The sequence below is a fragment of the Lepidochelys olivacea genome, assembly GCF_965140295.1.
Source record: "Lepidochelys olivacea isolate rLepOli2 genome assembly, chromosome: 1".
NCBI lineage: Eukaryota > Metazoa > Chordata > Testudines > Cheloniidae > Lepidochelys > Lepidochelys olivacea.
In genome coordinates, this window is record NC_140411.1 from 220,618,119 (window position 1) to 220,635,231 (window position 17,113).

General features: G+C 40.0%; 1 protein-coding gene across 7 annotated transcripts in view; it reads right to left on the reverse strand.

The window, feature by feature from the left end:
* Positions 1 to 1,758: 1,758 nt before the first annotated feature.
* Positions 1,759 to 17,113, reverse strand: part of PARP11 (poly(ADP-ribose) polymerase family member 11) — a 28,941-nt gene continuing 13,586 nt past the window's right edge. For 3 of the 7 annotated variants that reach the window (XM_084631923.1, XM_084631925.1, XM_084631926.1), the window contains 2 exons: positions 10,959 to 11,110; positions 4,445 to 10,447 (listed from right to left, as the gene is read on the reverse strand). In XM_084631923.1, the coding sequence (XP_084488049.1) occupies positions 10,134 to 10,447; positions 10,959 to 11,110 (466 nt within the window). In that variant the 3' untranslated portion in view covers positions 4,445 to 10,133. The other 4 variants (XR_014712150.1, XR_014712151.1, XR_014712152.1 and 1 more) reach the window with 4 other exon arrangements.

The window sequence follows — 17,113 nt, forward strand, 5'->3', positions numbered from 1 at the left end:
AATTTGTTTACATTTGCAGGAGATAACGCTCCCGCTTCTGGTTTACAATGTCACCTGAAAGTGAGAACAGGTGTTCGCATGGCCCTGTTGTAGCCAGCGTTGCAAGATATTTACATGCCAGCTGCACTAAAGAGTCATATGTCCCTTTATGCTTCAACCACCATCCCAGAGGACATGCGTCCGTGCTGATGATGGTTTCTGCTGGATAACAATCCAAAGCAGTGCGGACCAATGCATGTTCATTTTCATTATCTGAGTCAGATGTCACCAGCAGAAGACTGATTTTCTATTTTGGCGGTTCGGCTTCTGTAATTTCCACATCGCCCTTTTAAGACTTCTGAAAGCATGCTCCACACCTCATTCCTCTAAGATTTTGGAAGGCACTTCAGATTCTTAAACCTTGGGTTGCGTGCTGTTGCTATCTTTAGAAATCTCACATTGGTACCTTCTTTGCATTTTGTCAAATCTGCAGTGAAAGTGTTCTTAAAATGAACATCTGCTGGGTCATCATCCGAAGCTGCTATAACATGAAATATATGGCAGAATGCGGGTAAAACAGAGAAGGGGACATACAATTCTCCCCCATGGAGTTCAGTCACAAATTTAATTAACCCATTTTTTTAGCATCATCAGCATGGATGCATGTCCTCCAGTATGGTGGCCAAAGCATGAAGGGCCATACAAATGATTAGCATATCTAGCATGTCAATACCTTGCAATGCCGGCCATAAAAGTGCCATGCAAATGCCTTTTTTCACTTTCTGGTGACACTGTAAATAAGAAGCGGGCAGCATTATCTCCTGTAAATGTAAAGAAACTTATTTGTTTTAGCGATTGGCTGAACAAGAAGTAGGACTGAGTGGACTTATAGGCTCTAAAGTTTTACATTGTTTTGGGTTTTGAGTGGTTATGTAACAAAAAATATGAATTTGTGAGTTGCGCTTTCACAACAAAGAGATTGCACTACAGTACTTGTATGTAGGGAATTGAAAAATACTATTTTTTTATAATTTTATAGAGCAAATATTTGTAATAAAAATAATATACATTTTGATTTCAATTACAACACAGAATACAATATATATGAAAATGTAGAAAAGCATCCAAAATATTTAATAAATTTCAATTGGTATTCTATTGTTTAACAGTACAATGAAAACTGTGATTAATCGTGATTAATTTTTTTGAGTTAATCGCAAATTAACTGCAATTAATTGACAGCCCTAATTTTAAACAAGACAAATTAAATTTTTTTTTTATTGTTAGCAGCTGCACTTTATATAGCCTATTGGAAAAAATGTGACTTCTATGGAATTATGTAAAATATATAGTAATTGTGACTTCTATGGAATTATAGTAAAATATGGACTATCCTTGAAATGGAAAACCTTTCACACCAAGTGTATACACTTGCCAAAAAGTGCCAAAAAAAAAAAAAGTGCCAAAAAGATAGTCATTTAGAAATTTGATCACTTTTTTTTAGCATACTTAGGAGGACTCCCTAGCCAGCAAGGCAGAATCTTTAGCCAGGTTCTTTGAATATTAACTTGATCCTGAATAAGTAATGTACAATGCAGTATGTTCATATTTTATTGTAACTTTGCCTTGATAAGGGTTTAAAAAAACAAACAAACCTGTGATTTGGGAGATTTTGGGGTATCTATGTTTAACTAGGCTGCACTGAAACTATTAAATAATACCAGAAACACTCTTAAAATCAATCAGTCTTTAATGTACAAAAAATAAATAATCATGAAAAAGATTCAATACACTGATCTGGATTAGAAAGTGTTTTTTTTAAAAAGAACCTTGTACTGTAATTAGTTAAAACTGGCACAAGATTGTGCAGTTAATTAGGACTACTGCATAAACTGGCACTTCTTTTCAGAATCATAAAGAACATGGATTAACATACAGTGTAAGTTTGTGCAAATCAACAGCTTAAAAATCAAGACCTTTAAAGTGTGCTTTATCTTGAGTCCCCTCCTGAAACTATGGCCTTTTGTCTCCCACCATCTAATGCTCAGTGCCCCAAAGCTGTTCAACACGCATTTACGCTTCTGGGTGCTCGAAAACACTGCTTGCTCCCACGTGAGTTTTTCAAAGCAAAATGACATTAACCATCTGATCTACTGTGGTTTATTTATTCCCCCTCTTAATGCTAAAAAAAGCCGAATGTTCCCTTTGTATGTCGCCTAGTTTGTTACTCATTTCTCCCATGCTTCTCTGATGCCCATCTCTTCGGGCCCAGTCAGACTCCCTCTGAAGTTAATGAAAAGACTCCCACTGGGAGCTGGAAAAGTTTATGTACATTTTCTTATTCACATCTCACCGTGCAACTATACCCCTTCAGAGTTTTCAAACTAAACTGGATTAGCATTTGGATAGAATGGATTCTAGGAAAACCTAGCTACAGGAGGCAGTATCAGTCATTCATGAAGTGGTGCTCTTCCCTCAAAGCCTATACTCAGGGCCGTCCTTACTCATATGCAAAGTATGCAGCTGTGTAGGGCACCAGGTGCCTTGCGCAGCTGCGTGCTGCTCCAGCCCCTGCTCTTCCCTAGGGCCTGCGCCCTGTTCCTTCCCCACCTCTTCCTGCCCCCCCACTCCCCTGAGCTCTGCAGCAGGGCTGGACCTGCACTCATCGATGGCGGGAAGTGCTAGGCGGTGGTTCCCCCTGGTGAATGCTGGGGGGTGGTTCCCTCCTGCCCCCCAAGCCAGCCCTGCCCCCTGTGGAGGCCTGGGTCTCGCTCCCCCGGCAGAGACCTGCTCGGGCTGCGTAGGGCCCCAGAATTGCTAGGGATGGCCCTGCCTGTACTGAACCCCAACTTCATTTTAGCACACTATGTACTGCTGTCCTTTCGATAAGACATAAACCTGAGGTCTTGCCAATATATTGTAATTAAGGATCTTGGAAAACTTTTTGTAAGAAAAAAGGTGTCTCGGACAAAATTCAATTCACGGAATTACGTATCGCCTGTCTATATTCCCCCTGAAGTTTGTACTGAAAACAGTATTTTTGCCTACATCCAGTCAGTCTGCTGTAAAATACTGCTATGCAGAGTTATATAGGTGCTGTATTCTAGTCCAGAAACGGTAGCATTGCAGAGATAGTCAAAGGTTCTCTCTCTTTAGTACAGGGGTCCTCAAACTGGGGGTTGGGACCCCTCAGGGGTCACGACGTTATTAGATAGGGGGGTCACGAGCTGTCAGCCTCCACCCTAAACCCTGCTTTGCCTCCAGCATTTATAATGATGTTAAATATGTAAAAAAGTGTTTTTAATTTATGGGGGGCGGGGGTCACACACAGACGCTTGCTGTGTGAAAGGGGTCACCAGTACAATAGTTTGAGAATCACTGCTCCAGTACTCGCCTACCTCATAGGACCTTTAGTAAGGTTGTCAGGCAATGTCTGTAAAGTAGTTTGAGGCCTTTATAATGAGAAGTACGATAAGGTATTTCAGGGAGATTTTCTCTACGATGCAGCGTATTTGTTAAAGGGCTTACAGGTCAGAGGGAAACAGACAATCTTACAAACTTGTTGGATAGAGACTTTTTTGAAACAGACTGAGGAAGTTCATTATAGTGGGGTCTGTTATTAATTATGTTTATCACATGAGTGCCTACTAGCCCATTGCACTGTACAACCACAGAAGCTAAATGGTTAAACTCCAAACAATATTTCCTCCAGTGTCATTCACAGGTAAGCAGAACTGGCCCCTCTGAAAGCAGAAACATCTGGAACAATATCATCATGATTGCTCTGACTTCCTGAACATAAAGCAGAACTTCTCAGCAGTGTTGATTGGTCAATTGTGACAAGGTGATAAAAGGGGTATTGGAATTTTGTCATAGGTATGTTGCCCAGCACAGAATTCACACCCTAGGGTGAGTGGGGATAAGATGGCGTTCAGACACTGTGTGTCGCGCTAAGTTATGGCAGCCTAACCCTAGCTGCCTAGGGACACCGGTGCTGCCCAGAAGCTACACAACACACCTCTTACATTAGGGCTTGCAAGGAGGTCTAGCACGGTCTTCCTCAGTTCCTGCCCTGGGAGAAAACTCTCCTGATCAGATCAAAGGCTTTTAGAGTCTCTTTACACTACTCTGAGCCCTTTACATGACACAGAGGGGCTTCCTGTGTCACATCAGGCTTCCTGGCTCGCAGTGCAGTGCTCCATCTTCAGCAGAGCTTACTGGGTAGGAGCTGAGCATTCAGGAAGCCTGCACAGAAGGTGGGTTTGGAGACACTTTTTTTCCTTTACACGCCCCACCACTATCTTTAGTTTACTTTCACATCCACCATTCAAAGCTTTGTTTCTTCAGTTTTTCTTCTCCACTGCATCTTCCCCTCAGTCCTTTCCCCACATTTGTTGCTTTGGGTCACGTTTCTTTCACTAAACTTTCTTCTATGTCAAAACTCAATCTGGAGCCACTACTTAAAGAAAAAAAAAAAGTAATTATGTTGGCATGCAGACAGCACTTTAGATCTTCTAAGGGCTAAGTATTAATACAACACTGATAATTTTTGTTTTGCATTTATAAAAATGTAAGGTAGCCACATTACATGACGAAGCTTTTTAAAAGTCACTCTTGCTGGTTAATAACTATTGATCAAAGAGCTTATAAACTAACAGACAAGAGACACAAAAGGTGGAGGGAAACAGACACAGAAGTGAAGTGATGTGTCCAAGGTTCCACATCACATCAGTGGGAGGTACTGGAACAAAGACCTGTCTCCCAGTTCAAATCCAGTTCTCTATACAGAGCCACATGTCATCCTCTATTTATTCTGGCTTGTTTGACTTGTTTAAAATCTGTAATTTTTAAAATGAAAAATTTAATACAAAATTAGTCCAAAAGAGTTGTTCATCTGGTGAGAGTATTGCTGATAGAGATACAAGGCGCTCCTCACCATCACCTCCTGCATTTAAGACGTGTATTAGCCAGCAAGACCATCTGGCATTTTGAATCTCATTGTTCAACTAACATTTGCTGAACCATCTGACCACTGCTGCAGCCTATACTTAAAAATGCAGGCCTTTTTACTTCGTCTTTTAGATGAAGAGTAGACAAGTCCTATACATATCACATGAAGTGAGTGGAATTTACTCTCTGCTGGAACCTAAGAAAACTCAGGATGCCAAGAACTTAATTCTTATTTTGCTGCTCAAAGAGCAGCCCTGGAATCCCTCCCTGACTTCCAGTGTGGTGCCTCTGGAAGGGATGAACAGATGTATCTTTACTATGTCCCAATGGAGAAGATGAAAAGCAAAACACCTCCTGCAGGGCTGCAGCTACCCTTCTTGGTGTACTACAGCACTTCTGCACCCTTTCTACCTGTATAGGGGAAGTAGATGGCACAGATGTCTCAACAGCTGTACGCGGTACTGTGATTTCAGTGACTGAAGGCCTAGCTCGTACTACTGACATATGAGCTGGCCAGGGGACTCTGGTGCCAGGCTCACTTGCGTCTCTGTTCTGAAGCTCCTCAAAGAAGGAGACCTATGTCTCATCTGGTATCCTCCCTACCCCTTCCTGAAGAAGTACACCCCGGGGGTTTCAGCCATCTCAGCCCTGGAGCTTGGGGTGGAATCGCAGCTCACTGGAGCACAAACTGAGGAGGAGTGGCCGGAGGACTGAGTCTTATCCCCTTATCTGAGGAGGCTTTCATAGAGAACTCCAGAAAAAAAAAAAACTCTCTTTAGGCAGGCATCCCTAGTCTTCTGAGTCCACTTAGAAAAAGAAGAGAAGATGGATCATTAGTCAGAGATATGTCTTTTGCCTAAACAGAAATGGCACTTTGAATGCACATCCTTGAGTGGCACAGACTTATCACAGGGGGAGCAGGTCTTAAATCCTGGACCTTTAGTGTTGCCAATAACAACTCAAGGCCCAGAGAACCAGCGGGAGGAGAGGAGAACACATAAGGCTTAAAAAAGGCAAAAAAAAAATTTTATAAGCCAGAGGGCAAACTAAGAGTTAACTACCTAACAACTGTATTAACTAATCACTAGTAACAGAGTCTCAGAGAAGTTGGTGGATACTGCAGGGTTCCCTCTCACTGCCATGGGTGGTAAAAAGGGACTGAGGGAGACTTGGGTTCGCTTCACCCTTTGTGCCCTCAGGTGGCGTGACACGAGGCCATCTAGGATGCAGTTGCAGCCCCAATGGACATCACTCCCTAAAAGAATCCAATCTTGGCCACATGCATATTAAGAGAGGTACGCAGATGGCCAATTACATGAAGACCTCCATCAGGTACTGGCAACAATTTTATTCCTTGTGAATAAACTCCATTCATGGAGCCTGATTAAGACCACTTCAGCCCACCTCCTGGCATGTGGTTTACTGATACCTGTTAAAAAGGGACTGCAAGACTGCTTTCCCCAAAATGGAATCTGTCCTGGATTTAAAATATCTAGTTCCAATAAGCACTCAGTAAATGACTCACCTAGACACATTCTGGAAAGCTGTAGAAGCTGCCATAGCACCTACAAAATGAGCTTTAAGGCTACTATTTACCAGAATGCCTGCTTGCAAGCAACAAGTCTGAAAACAAAAGACAATTTGTACAGTCCACCTCTGGAATGAGATAGGTCCAAGGGAGGATTTTTCTCCCATACACAATATTGGTGCCTTTAGAAGGACTGAGATCTATCTAGGTAATGGAGCAAACAGCACTTTCCCGCAAAATGGCTGCTACAGGAAGGTCTGATGTCTGGAGAAGAAAGCCAGCAGCAAGATGGAATGGACCACGATAAAGTCAGATATTTGGGGCAAGAATATCCAAAAAGGCCATAAAATCTCTGGCTGAGTCCTTCAAACCATCACTTATAAGAGCTTCTCTGCCTTGCTCTGCAACTGAGATATTCAACAGCTTGTATGATCTCTCCTGATAAATCAAAAATGGAATATCTAGTTATAATACAAGATATTGGAAAGGAAAATGGTGGAGAATCATCAAATGGTGGTGTCCCCGCTAGAGAGAGACTGAATACCATCGTTTGTTTTTCTCTCTAGACCAACTGACACTGTAATCTCCTTTCTTTATCCATCTGGGTTCCATCACTGGTTCCTTTCTCCATAGTAGCTGAGTGCCTCCCAAGAACCACCATGATCTTTCTCTCCCTTTAGTCCCCCTCTTTATTTTGCCAGAAAGGGGTAAGCTGAGTAGGTGTTTTTTTTTTTTTTTAATGTCATTACTACTAAATTTGAAAGAGTGGGAGTATTGCCATGAGCAAGGTTGGTGTTTTGCAAAAGCTTGGGAAAAGAGGTGGTGGGTTTACATCATAGCTCTGAATGTTATGAGCAGAGTTGCCATTTTTATTTCATCTGGCAGCAAGCCCCACCATCCTCGATAGAGGTTAGATGCAAGGAGTTATCCATTGTCATTGATCTTTTCCTTATCTCTTATAAGTGAGGGGAAGAACCCAAAAGAGACAGAAGCTGAGAAGGAAGCCTGACAAATGGAAAGGGTGAATATTTTCCCAACACCAAACACCCACTCAGGCAGGCATGTGACAACCAGGAAAGGTGACATGCTGAACCAGTTGCCTCAATGCCATAATGTTGGTTGTTAAGGAAAGAGTCTAGGTACAAGAGTGCCTTGCCAGAGGAGATACAGTATAAATTTCTAGATGTCACCTCTGAACACTGATGGCTGGAACTGGACATGGTAAGTCTGGATCTGAAGGACACTATGAAAAACCACAAGATTGAAATAACTATAGCCACTGGGAAATTCTATCCAATGACAAATACACTGACTTCCTTATTGTAATTTATCTGATTTAGAACTAAGAACTACCATTCAACTTTTCTAAAGCTTGAGATGTTGCATAGTAGCTGTCTACATGGTGTAAACAGCCTCAGTATCAAGATTTATCAATAAAGATGAAGAAGATTGTACCAGGAAAGCTGATAGAGTGGGCACTGGATGAAAAGCTGAAACCACCTTCAATGGCACTCTGGACTGGTGAGATTAAGGTTTTTCCACTCAATTCCCTTGAGTCTAAATAGAAAATAAGGCACAGAGTGGACAAGCTATACAGGCATAAGTACACACAAGCAGGACAAACATAAATCATATTGATCTTCTGAAGGTATTATATGTATGCCAATCAAACACCTTTTAAAAACCAGATGTGTTGGTTACTTTTAGTCACAACAGTCTGGTTAAGACTTGAGGAAAATCATGACTGGATTTTGGAAATTAGCGAGTGAACAAACAAAAGGGTACAACTTTTTTTATTTTGACTTCTTATAATTTCATAATGTCCAAGTACATGTATTGTAGAATATTTTATAAAAATAAAGAGGACTTAGGCTGCGGACACCCTACTGCATTTGCTAGTAAATCTCTGATGAGAAGTGGGGAGGGATTACTACAAGATAGGGGTGAGCCCTTTGCTTGTGTACACACACTCACACTGGCATGGCTTAGCCATTCCTCCACTGCTGCTACCCATGCTGCCACAGCTACACTGCTGTTTATACTCATGCCAGCTCAAATATGTGTACATAAGCAGGGGACACACACCCCTAGCTCAACATGTGTATTCCAAGGCTTGTGATTGGTGAAGGTTTACTGTTCTATAGCATCAGTCATTGGTTATTATTGCAACAACACCCAGAGATGCCATTCAGGAGGCCCATTGTACTAGGCACTGTACAAGCACAAAGGAAGACACAGTCCCTGCCCTGAACAGCTGAAGAAGATAAGTGGAGGAAAAGTTTCCAAGAAATTTCAAAGAACACAAATAACCAGCATATGGCGTGACTGCAAGAGTCCATGAACAGACACAGATAAAGGACTTAGGGAGGAGGGGATGCATGTCTATTAGATGGGTCGTAGTGCCAGGCTGTGCATATGCAGAAGTATGCTCCCTCCCATGCCAGAAAGCTAATGCAACTTTGAGTATATCTAAGGTCTGTGTGACAGGGCAAGAATCCAATAGCAGGGATCCAAAGAGGCAGTCTCATGAGGGAGGGCCAATGTGTTTTCACTCATTTAACACCTTAGTCCCCCTTCTTCAGGAGTTTTGGTCTCTCTGATCTTTCTTCTGGTCCCTCTTCTCCTCCCCAGTGAGATTCTACCTGGCAAAAACAGTCCATACTCTGCATCTACGCAAATGGAAAGAAAACTTGGTTTACATAAAATCAGCACATGCCAGTATTACTAAAACCATTCATGAAACATAGGGAAAAATTAAGGGATGGAATTTTTAGAGGCCCTCCATTTTGGTTTAATTCTTGTTTCCATTGAATTCAATAGAGTATTACCATCAACTTCAATGGAAGTAGAGTCATGTCAACACTGAGTGCATCTTAAAATTCCAGACAAGCTAGAGATTACTACAAGATACGGGGAGGGGGAACAAAACACACCTTTTACTATTAAACAACAACTATATAGATCACATAAGGGATCCTAGCACAGGACTCTAGGGCTAAATACCTACCTAATTACTGACCACAACTGTTGTCAGGTATATTATTCTGTCACAACCAGACTTCAACTTATAGGTTGTGCAGCATTATTGCAAGGTTGCTTGAAGCAGTATGAGATACCTAGATTTAGTCCTAGCAGCTGGTTCAGCTTGATTCCAGACCTTTGCCTTCCCTAGACGGATTGTTCTGTAGATTTAAACTCCAATCTACAAGTAATACATACTGCAATATACCAATAACTATTAAGCCCCCTGCATTTTGTAAAATGATAAATAAAATCTTTATAAAAGATTATTCACCTATACACATACTGTATCATATGCATAAATATATATTTTACACATGGATAAATACATAAGTATTATTTTTTAAAATGTATAGCAGTAAGAATTCTTTGAAGACATTAAATGTCCAATTTAATTAAGGCTCAACTAAGCCATATTAAAATTGGTTATAAACCCTAAATGTGAAAAGCATCAACGTTTATTTACAGGACCAACAGATGGACAACCAACCTTAAGCCAAAAGGATTTTACAGATGTAAGCCAGATTTTCCTTCACATCTCCATCTCTGTTCACCACCATGTATTTAAAAGATTTGTAAGTTATATTTCCTTCGCAAAGACATACTGACCGTCCATCACAACCAACCTAATATTCAGTTTGGCTCCTTGCAAAACTTAGCAGAACTCTATTAAATATTCAGGGTAGATTTGGTTGGTATCAAAGACAACAAAGATCTTTGGATTCCAAGTACTATCCACGCAGCTGTCGAATAAGTTCACAAAGCTCCCATCTTTTGAAGGAGGCCTCATGTATTTGGAATCTCCAATGATATAGTCTCCAGTTAAAACACGAGCAAGAAACATAACTTTATATGTTCTGAACACATGATGTTGCAGATTGACACCATGGATTTGAAAAGTGTCTCCATGCTTCATATCGTCTTTGCAGAAACGACTGGAGTACAATGCATCTCTTGCAAAATAGGTCCCTTAAAAAACAAACAGCAAAAATTATAGCTGATGACAACAGTCTCATTATGAAATCTAAAGGGCCTGATTCTGATCCCTTCTTACATCAAAATGGTGTAAGATCTGAATCAGGCCCTATCTCTCAGTTTTATTCATAATCAATCCAACAAAATTTATAAGAATTACATAGTGCTGTGCTTTTCAAGCTTTTTCAGTGTGAACCACATTTTAGTAGGGATATTGCCCCACAAACCACTTACCCTTCTGCCACTGGACCATCATTTTCCCCCACCCCACTGCATAACATCCAACTATGGCAACTATAGGAATTGCTTACTTAATATATTTTAAGTGTCTTTTTATCACATTTAGCAGGAAGAAGAAAACCAGATTAAACAATTCTCCACAGACCACCAGTATGGTAAATGCATTTGTGGGACACACAATTGTATGTTTAGAGAGTGAAAAGCGAACGAAGCGTATTACTCACAAATTACATGGAGTGGTATTAAAGAAGTCATTATTGCTTACCTTTTCCATACACTGCAGCATGCATACCATTTATTCTCCAGTCAAAGTTATGAATGCATATTGCTTCTACAAATTCATTGCTGGTACCATGAAATAACATGTGTTCATTAATGGTAGGGACACCTCTTCTCTTCTTTAGTTGAGCTTTTTTCCTACAAAAAAAGCCATAGCATTACAAAAGCGTCTGTAATCAAACTGGAATTGCACAGAAACAGAGGGGAAATGATACTGCAACAGCTGAATTTGAGAGAAATGACCAAATTTGATTCTGCTCCTTAAACACATCTCAAAGTTCTACTATCGAAGGTGGCGTTAAAAGGAAGCAGTCAGCTTTTTTTTAAAAAAAAAGCAAAAAAAACAAACCACCCCCACATAAAACACACTTCTTTCTAAAGTCTTGGACATATCATTCTTGTAAGGAAAGCCTAACATTTACTATAAATGAATAATTCAAGAAAAAAAAATCAATTGTTTCCACTTCATTCATTTGAGAGTACTTTCAGCAGAATCAGGTTTCCCTACTTGTCTTTCACACAGTAACAGGAAGGAAAAGCTTTAAAAAACCCCCCAAAACATTAGGAAAATAAGGTTGTAAAACTACAAAAATTGCCAGTGTGACTCAAAAGGAATACATAGCATCTAGAGCTGTCAATCACAGTTAATTCATGCGATTAATGCAAAACAAATTAGCTAGATTTAAAAAAAGTCACGATTAATTGTAGTTTTAATTGCACTGTTAAACAATAGAATACTCATTTAAATTTATTATAAATATTTTTGATATGTTTCTACATTTTCAAATATATTGATTTCAATTACAAGAGAAAACAAAGTGTGCAGTGCTCACTCTCTATTATTTTTTATTACAAATATTTGCACTGTAAAAAAACAAACAAAAGAAACACTGTTTTTCAATTTACCTCATACAAGTCCACTCAGTCCTAGGTCTTGTTCAGCCACTCGCTAAGACAAACAAGTTTGTTTACATTTAAAGGTGACATACTTGCTGCTTCTTATTTACAATGTCACTGAAAGTGAGAACATGCACTGTTGCAGCCGGCATGTGTGTCAGATACGTAAACATACGTATGCCCCTTCATGCTTCGACTTGTAAGCTCTAAAGTTTTACATTGCTTTGTTTTTGAGTGAAGTTATGTCAAAATAAATAAATAAAATCTACATTTGTAAGTTGCACTTTCATGATAAAGAGATTGCCCTACAGAACTTGTATGAGGTGAATTGAAAAATACTGTTTCTTTGGGTTTATTTTTTTAAAGTGTAAATATCTGTAATAATAATAATAATAATAATAATATAAAGTGAGCACTGTACACTTGGTATTCTCTGTTGTAATTGAAATCAATATATTTGAAAATGTAGAAAAACATCCAAAAATATTTATAATAAATTTCAACTGGCATTCTATTATTGTTTAACCGTGCGATTTCAAACTGTGACTAATTGCAACTATTTCTTTCAATCGTTTGACAGCTCTAGTAGCACCCAAAACTTTTTAACTTTTTTTTAATTGACTAGATTTCACACTGACAATGTCCCATTGAAAGAAAAAGGCAAAGATCAAGATTACTTGGATCAGTGTGTTGCTTTCTGAATGTTGAGGACTATATGTAGCCTATTTTTTTAAGTTGCATTTTAATACTCAGTAACAAGCTACTTTACTTTAAAAATTAAACAGTTACACAGGTCTAGAGGCAAGTTACAATTTATGAAAGTTTATATTAAAACATTAAAATACTGTATCTAAAATACAATTTTGAAAACTATATTAAAATGTATACCTTGGATTTGACCATGTAAAAAGATGATTTTTCAAGTAATTTTTCATATACAATACAAATGAATGAGAATGGAAGAGGGAGACTAGTAGCACTTATTGTACTTAAACACCCAAACTAATTTAGGCCAATAATTCTAAACTATTAGATCACTCCATAAAATAATTTGTTTCTTAGGCCTGATCTACACTACAGATGGAGCCTCCCAGAGCCTGAGATGAAATGTGAAACAACATACACCTTCTCTGTATAAATATATATCTATATATCTTCTTACTATATGTTCCCTTCCTTGCATCTGATGAAGTGGGCTGTAGCCCACGAAAGTTTATGCTCTAATAAATTTGTTAGTCTCTAAGGTGCCACAAGTACTCCTGGTTTTTTTTAGCAGCAGCAGTGAAACTGACAATATCAATTTCACTACTGGTAGGCTCCCTTCTGTGAAACTGATTGCTGCCCTGGACTCACATCTCACTGTCACCCCCAGGGCAGGGGGAAAGGGGAGAAGGGATTCCAGCTGTGAGCCCCGGGCGGCTGTCAGTGCCCCTCTTCAGTCAATGCAAACGCTCCTGCTGAGGATGTGTGCCACCGGCAGAAGGAGGGTAGGGCGGACACCAAGAGCAATTTAATTGCTGTAGGTCAATTAACTTAAGTCAACCTAATTTTGTAGTGTAGAGAAGCCCTTAGACTGATTCTTCATGTCAAAAGGAGTTCTGTGCAGAAGAACTAACGGCTAGATCCTTCATGGTATAGATCAGGCATTAAATGAGCAAAAAGAGGAAAAAGGTGGACAGCTATTTCAAAAACTTAGGGGAAGAAGAAACTACTATAGTGATGTGGTATTTAGCAGGACAGTAGCTTAGCAATTAACTGAACTTCTTTTTGGGATTTAATGTATAGATGGCAAAGCATTCAAGACCAAAATGCAGGTTGTCAGACGGGCTTTTAAAAATAAAGCACTTGTTGTTTCAAGTGCTTTGTATCGGAGTATTCAAACAATGCTTTTAAGAAGTTTGAGAGTCATTAATTCATAATAAGAATTACTGCCACTCAGACATACAAAACCCAAAGTAATTCACTTAGGTAGGAAGTTTTCAGTACATAGGATAGCTTCAAAAAAGGATTTTTGGGTTGTTTTTTTTAGCATGCAGGCTACAGGCCAAACCATGCCACCAGAGCCACAGTGCCTGTTTTAAAAATACGACTGACAGGTGGCCAAGCAAACACCGTCACTTAAGGGACAGATGTCCCCTCCACTAATTCTCCCAATCTATCTGCATTACCCACGGTCTTCTCTGGATTGAGTTTCAGTTTGCTTAACTTTCATTTAAGACCCACTCTCAGTGGACACTGGAAAAGCCAGTCAATCATACGAATTGGGTCTCATAAAACAGATACAGAACTGAGATTCATCAGCGTGGTGATGACACTATCCCAACCCACTGTATCACCGCAATGGATTTATAAGTACATTTAGCCGACGAATGACAGAACAGAACCTTGCAGCATATGACCTGAAAGACATATTTTATTAGTTTATTTCAAATTGCACAAAATTTTAAAATGATCAATCACTCTACCCACTCTCAGGAAAGGGCAGAATGGAGCTACTGCAATCTACACAGTAAATAGTCTATGCTCTAAAAAGGTTTTGGATAGTAGTGCTCAACAAGTTTTTAATCAATAGTCTCCACAAATATAAAGTTAATAGCCAACAACAAAACAGGAGTTGTGATGAAGAGGATAATATTATGCAGGCCAAAATATATAACTACCCAATTATATCCTCTCAAGAACATGAGGTTCAGATTAAACCTATCTCCTCAGTGAAACAATATACCTTGAAAAAGGAAAAAGAAAATAAGTTGTAATTCTTGTTCTCAAATGACACCGTATGTGCAGCAAGACGAGGGAGGTGATGCCATCGAGTCCCACAGCCAGTTTTTTGGTTGAATTAACCCATCCAAGAGCATGTGCTTAGTGGGCTTCTAATGACTCAAAAGATACCCATGTCCTCAAGTCACGTTTCCCACCAGCAATCACAAACTAATACATTTTTTAAAAATAGAAGTGCAGTCCGTACCCTTATATTTATAATAAGAGCAGGTTCTTATTGTAGAGCCAGTCCCCTTAGGTAGATAGGAGACCAATCGTTTGCATTCCTATTAAAAAAGGAACATTTAAGAAGTGGCAGCAACCTTAATTCCACAACAATACCTTCTACTTGCTCAACCTCTATGGAATGTGAGCCTTCATAACCTCAAACTCAAACACTAGAAAGAACATCACTCATTCTCCAAGATAAATCTTCCCACACAAGATGGCCACTGCGCATTGGGATGCCACAAGGAATTTGAAATGCCAGAGTTTCTTCTCTTTCCATTACAGACATCACTGGGTAATCGCAGTGATGAATAAGGCTAACATTATGTCACTGAGGTTGCGGAAGACACAGAATCCATGACTTCCAGTTAACCTCCGTGACATTGGGGACCCCGCAGCAGGCCAGCCTCCGCAGATGGTGGGGGACCCTCCTGCAGCTGCGGGAAACCTGCAATTGACTGGCTGCTGTCGCCACCACTGGCTACCCCTGACTGGGGGGCCCCCCCGCAGCTGCTCAGCTGCCCTCACCCCCACCCCCCCGAGCAGCTCCCAGATGCAGCCATGGCAGCAGAGGACCCCAGAGCTGCTCAGCAGCTGCAGGGTTGCGCTCCCCCGCCCCCAGCTCCCCTGCCACTCGGGCAGCGGGGAACCCCTCCCAGCCACTGGGCAATGGAATCCCTGCAGCTCCCAGCTGCTGCAGGGAGGTGGTGGGTAACAGGGTGCTGGACCCTCCTCCCTCCCCATTTTGTCAGGGATGATTTTAGTAAAAGTCAGGGACAGTTTCCATGACCTTTTGTTTATTGCCCATGACTTTTACTAAAACTATCCATGACAAAATCATGGCCTTAGTGATGAGGTTCGCCTGCTCAAAATGACTGTGTCAGACACACATTATTTCACCCCAGAAAGCAGCTGAGCCTTTGAGACAAATCTTTAGGTTTTCCCCAAATGGAAAAATAAGGGCAAACAGTTTCTGGACTGAGATGATTCCCCTCTGTCTTTCTACTCCACTGAACACAAAATTTTAATACTGTATATTACTTTGCAACTAACACATAGTAATATTGCAATACTGTAAAAATCATTCTGCACGCAACAACAGATTCCCATTCCTGAGTTCATGTTTCCAAAAACAGGGTAGTGGGAACTCCATATCTTTGGAGTTTTTAAAGCACACACTTTATTGTGCAGTGGTCCCTGCTGCCCATCAATTCCCCTTTTCAGCAAAAGGTAGAAAATCGAAGAGAAAACAAATCTGCATTGCGAACTCTGAAGTCAGTGGGGATCTAGTATCATTTCCTGATATTCTTATTCACAGAAGTATGCCTCAAATTGAAAAGCTTCAGGGATACCTCTATAGAAATCCACTTTAACGCAATACATTGTTACAACAGCAACACTTAGATATACAAGTTTCAAAGTAGCAAGATTGGTACAAAAGCACCAATCAAAGCAAATAAAATTTTTAATTGTATCTGTATTTATATACTTAAATACATTCCATACCAATACATTAAGAGAAGGCTAAAGTTGCAAAAATTAATCACTCAAAAGCCAGGAAACGAGAAAATTAAGACTCAATATGCAATCTTAAGACACCTCTCTCTGCAAATATTCACTAGAAGCGTGCAATTACATGATCACAAGGTATTTTTTAAATACAATATACCATACAATTTCATCTACAGCATAGCACCTTTTAAGCCCATGTAGCACCTTAATATTTTTTCATTGTTTACTTATTGATTTTATTGTCAAAATGGTCCAATATATCTTCATGTTGACTTTTTATAAGTTCCTTTTCTAGAAAAGTATATTTTGACATTTCCAAGGGCAACCGTGTGATACATGATGTTTGTGAAGTGCAAATATTAAATAAAAGACTGATCAGAGAAGACGTGGGAACAAAACTCAAGAACTCCTAACTCACCCTGCCCCATACAATATCTAGCGGGAAAGAAAGCAGGAACGTTCAAGCCAGCAATGGCTTCTGCAATACTGACAGACTAAACTTGGATTTGCTGCACCGAGCTGGATCCAACAGAGAGACTTCACCCTACACTAAAATTCATAAAAAGAAAATGGTAAGGTGAGAAACTTGACAAGTCGGGAGTACTTGTTTTGAGTCACTAGACACGCAACGAATACAACCCTATGAAGGCTCATTTTACAAGGAGTCTGTTGTGACACGTTCACTCCATCATAACAAAATCTTGGGGTCCACCACATATACTTTCTGAGAACAATGACTGTAGT